Source organism: Pinus tabuliformis, chromosome X (assembly GCF_031772625.1).
Source record: "Pinus tabuliformis cultivar Carrire ecotype Pingquan chromosome X, CPIR1, whole genome shotgun sequence".
NCBI lineage: Eukaryota > Viridiplantae > Streptophyta > Pinopsida > Pinales > Pinaceae > Pinus > Pinus tabuliformis.
This window is the reverse complement of record NC_142308.1, coordinates 1,065,610,513-1,065,614,205: the sequence shown is the minus strand read 5'-3', so window position 1 is coordinate 1,065,614,205 and position 3,693 is coordinate 1,065,610,513. Positions and strand designations below refer to the sequence as shown.

Below are 3,693 nucleotides of genomic sequence, written 5' to 3'. Positions count from 1 at the left end.
AAACCAAGTCAAGAATAGTAAACAATTTTTCCACAAAGAGAGAACTTTTTCACAATGGTCTTTGTGGAAATAATGTAATTCAATAACTATACAACTCCATAGAAAAGTCAAGACCAGTCAAGATTTTTTGTTTTCATGGCGATTAATTCGGTATCATCGCAGAGCCAAACATCCACTGACTATTTGAAAATGTATTTTTTTTAATAATACGACTCTATATATATATATATAAATAGAATGTAAAAAGAAGCCCAACCTCACCGAAATACCCAGCAACCATGGCTCGCTCAGGCTTGTTACAGTCCTTCCCATCCAAATTGCTGAGAGCTCCCCTCCTCTTCTTCACTCTCTGGCTACTTGCGCTTCAATGCAATGCCATCTCTGACGAAGGAAAAATACTCCTTCGCATAAAAGAGAGGGATTGGACTGACAAACATAATGTTTTGAGCAACTGGAATTCGTCTGATGAAAATCCGTGTGGTTGGAATGGAGTATTTTGTAATATTCCATTCAATGTCGTTACAAAAGTTAATCTCTCCCACACTTCCATTACGGGACGCTTGACTTCTGCTATATGCGACCTTCAAAATCTGACGGATTTGAGACTGCCATCCAACCACTTCGAAGGTCCATTCCCCGATGGATTGTTGGCTTGCAAGCATCTGAGGACGTTGGATTTGTCATCCAACCTGTTCGGCGGAAAGTTGCCGCATCACATCCATGAATTGGTTGAGTTGCGCAATTTGTACTTGGACGACAACAGTTTCTCTGGAGACATTTCTCAAGGCTTCGGCATGTTACCCAAATTGGAGACACTGTCTCTAACTAATAATCACTTGACTGGATCAATTCCTGCATTTCTTGGCAATTTGACGCACCTGCAGCAGCTATGGCTGCAAAACTGTAGTCTGGAAGGAAAAATACCTTCTTCGTTGGGTAATTTAACGGAGCTGGAGAGCTTGCAACTCTCTGAGAATCATTTGCGGGGTAATATCCCTGCCAGTTTGATGAGGTTGACCAAGATGAGAGAACTGCATCTTTGGAATAACCAGCTGTCGGGACAAATACCGCACAATATTGGCCAGCTAAGCAGCATACGTGTTCTGGACTTTTCAAGTAATCAGCTGAATGGAAGGATTCCTGAAACAATTGGAAATCTGAGTCATTTGGGTCAGCTGGATTTGTGCGATAACAGACTCACGGGGTTTGTCCCTGCACAGCTAGGAATGCTCGCTAACTTGACAAGCTTGGATCTTTCAAGTAACAAGCTTACCGGGTTGTTGCCACAGGATTTGGGCACACATTCTCCTATTTGGCTTCTTGATGTTTCAGAAAATAATCTCAGTGGCCCTCTGCCTAGAAACCTGTGTAAGGGAAGAAATCTTTATGGTTTGGCTATATTCTCAAACAATTTCAATGGAAGCTTGGAGTCCTTAGACTCTTGCAGTAGCAGTTTGCTATTCGCCCAACTCTATCAAAATCAGCTAAGTGGCGAGGTTCCTTTGGCGTTATGGAGCTCTCAAATACTTGTACAGTTGATGATTTATACAAATAAGTTTGAAGGCCACATTCCTGTAGAGATTGGTGGAGCAAAGGAGCTGCAAAGGTTAGAGATGGGCAACAATCGGTTCAGTGGAATCATTCCGCCACATATCGGGCAGCTGAGCAATCTCGTTAACTTTAGCGCAAGCAATAACAAACTGCAGGGGCCTCTTCCTGAGGAGCTTATCCGCTTGTCTTCAGTGAATAGCATCGAGCTTGACCACAATTTGCTGTCTGGGGAAATTCCAAAAGGGAATATCTCGTTGGGACAGCTAACTATACTCAATCTGGCCAACAACCGGTTAAAGGGGGAAATTCCAGCATGGTTAGGCTCCGTGTCAAATTTAGACACTCTAGACCTGGCAATCAATCAACTTGTGGGGGGAATTCCTCCTGAATTGGGGCAACTGAGGTTATGCACATTCAATGTATCTGGCAACCACTTGTCAGGCCCTATTCCAGACATTTTCCAGGGTTTGGCCTATAAAGATAGCTTTCTTGGCAATCCAGACCTATGTGGTGATCTCGCATTCCAGTATAGGTTAAGATTATGTTCTTCAAAGAAGAGAGATTTACATCATTATTTGCCTACAGTTTTAGTCTCAATTCTGATGCTAGCCATGACAATTATATTGTTTTTGTGTTTCATTACCAATAGTAGAGTGAGAACTTTGTTTGTGGGAAAGCCAACCAGCTCAACGTTGGTATGGGAAGTGACATATTTTCACTATGGCGTGGAACTGAGCGAGGGATACATCCTCCAGCAGTTGACAGAGGAGAATGTGATTGGGTCTGGAGGGTCTGGAAAAGTGTACAAGGTCACTCTGCAGAACGGGCAGGAGGTGGCTGTGAAGAAGATTATGAATAACAAAAAAGAATTTGAAGCAGAGGTTGAGACCCTGCGTTTGATCAGACATGCCAACATCTTAAAGCTCTTGTGTTGTATCTCAAATGCAGAATCGGATTTCAAGATATTGGTATTTGAGTACATACAAAATGGAAGTCTGTTTGAGTGCCTTCATGGAGGATCAGAATCCATGGGCAAACTATTGGAGTGGCCAGTACGACAAAAGATTGTAGTTGGTGTAGCTCGTGGGCTGTTCTATTTGCATAATAATTGTAGTCCTCCAATATTGCATAGAGATGTGAAATCGAGTAATATATTGCTGGACTCAGAGTTTGGAGCCAAGATTGCCGATTTTGGTGTAGCAAAGAGAATATTACCTCATCATCATCCGTTAGAGTGTGGACTCGGGGATGGTTTGACAATTTCTGGTTTCACCGGTTCTCATGGTTACATTGCTCCAGGTAAAGTATGCTGTGCGATTCCGAAAAACCAAGTTTGCTTTTCTAGATGCAATTGAAATAATATAAAGTAATATTGATTGATCAAACAATATAAATATTGGTATTGATGTGCAGAGTACTGCATAGGAATGAAGGTGAACGAAAAGAGTGATGTCTACAGCTTTGGGGTGGTGATTCTGGAGCTTGTAACTGGAAAGAGAGCAACAGGCGAAGTGGAATATGGAGCAAGTCTTGACATCGTGAGATGGATCCGCAGCAAAATAATGACCAGAGAGCGGGAGGAGTGGGGAGTAGTTCTGCAGCAAGAGGATGAGCATGGGATATTGGACTGGCGAATTCTACAAGCTGAAGGTGTAGGTGAAGATGGTAGTGGTCGTTGTAGAAAGAAAATGCTGTGTATGTTGCGAATTGGGTTAATGTGTACAAGCAGGCTCCCAAATCAACGGCCATCCATGAGACAAGTGTTAGAGATGTTGCAGTCCATATCAACATGTCATGAACAACCGACACAATAACTATATTTTTTATCCTTTTCCTTTCCTTTTAATGGAACTATTTTGTAAGAAGCTATGGCTATGGCTATGTCATATTTGTAGACTTGGGCCGAGCGACTTCGCCTCTAGGGATTGTAACGGTCTCCAAAGACATCTTTAAAATGAAATTGAGTATATCATGGGTTTTTGTTAAGATAGATCTATTGTGAATGGGTTTTTGTTAAGATATATCTTAAAATTGTAGTGTGTGGATTGGATAAAATCTCACTCCAACTACTACGCAAAAGAAAAAAGGGTGCCGCGAAATCTATCAATCTCTACAGGCTATCTATTTCATGAGTACGATTAA

General features: G+C 41.9%; 1 protein-coding gene across 1 annotated transcript; it reads left to right on the top strand.

Annotated features, from left to right (window-relative positions):
- The first annotated feature begins 278 nt into the window (after positions 1-278).
- Positions 279-3,365, top strand: LOC149143497 (uncharacterized). Its single transcript, XM_089451846.1, has 2 exons — positions 279-2,850; positions 2,965-3,365. Exons 1-2 carry the CDS (start codon positions 279-281, stop codon positions 3,363-3,365), a joined length of 2,973 nt encoding a protein of 990 aa, XP_089307972.1.
- The last annotated feature ends 328 nt before the right edge of the window (positions 3,366-3,693 follow it).

Excerpts from the sequence above, each read along its gene's own strand:
- LOC149143497 (XM_089451846.1), top strand. The coding sequence starts at position 279 with ATGGCTCGCTCAGGCTTGTTACAGTCCTTCCCATCCAAATTGCTGAGA. Across the intron at positions 2,851-2,964 it reads TCATGGTTACATTGCTCCAG|AGTACTGCATAGGAATGAAG; the intron begins GTAAAGTATGCT and ends ATTGATGTGCAG.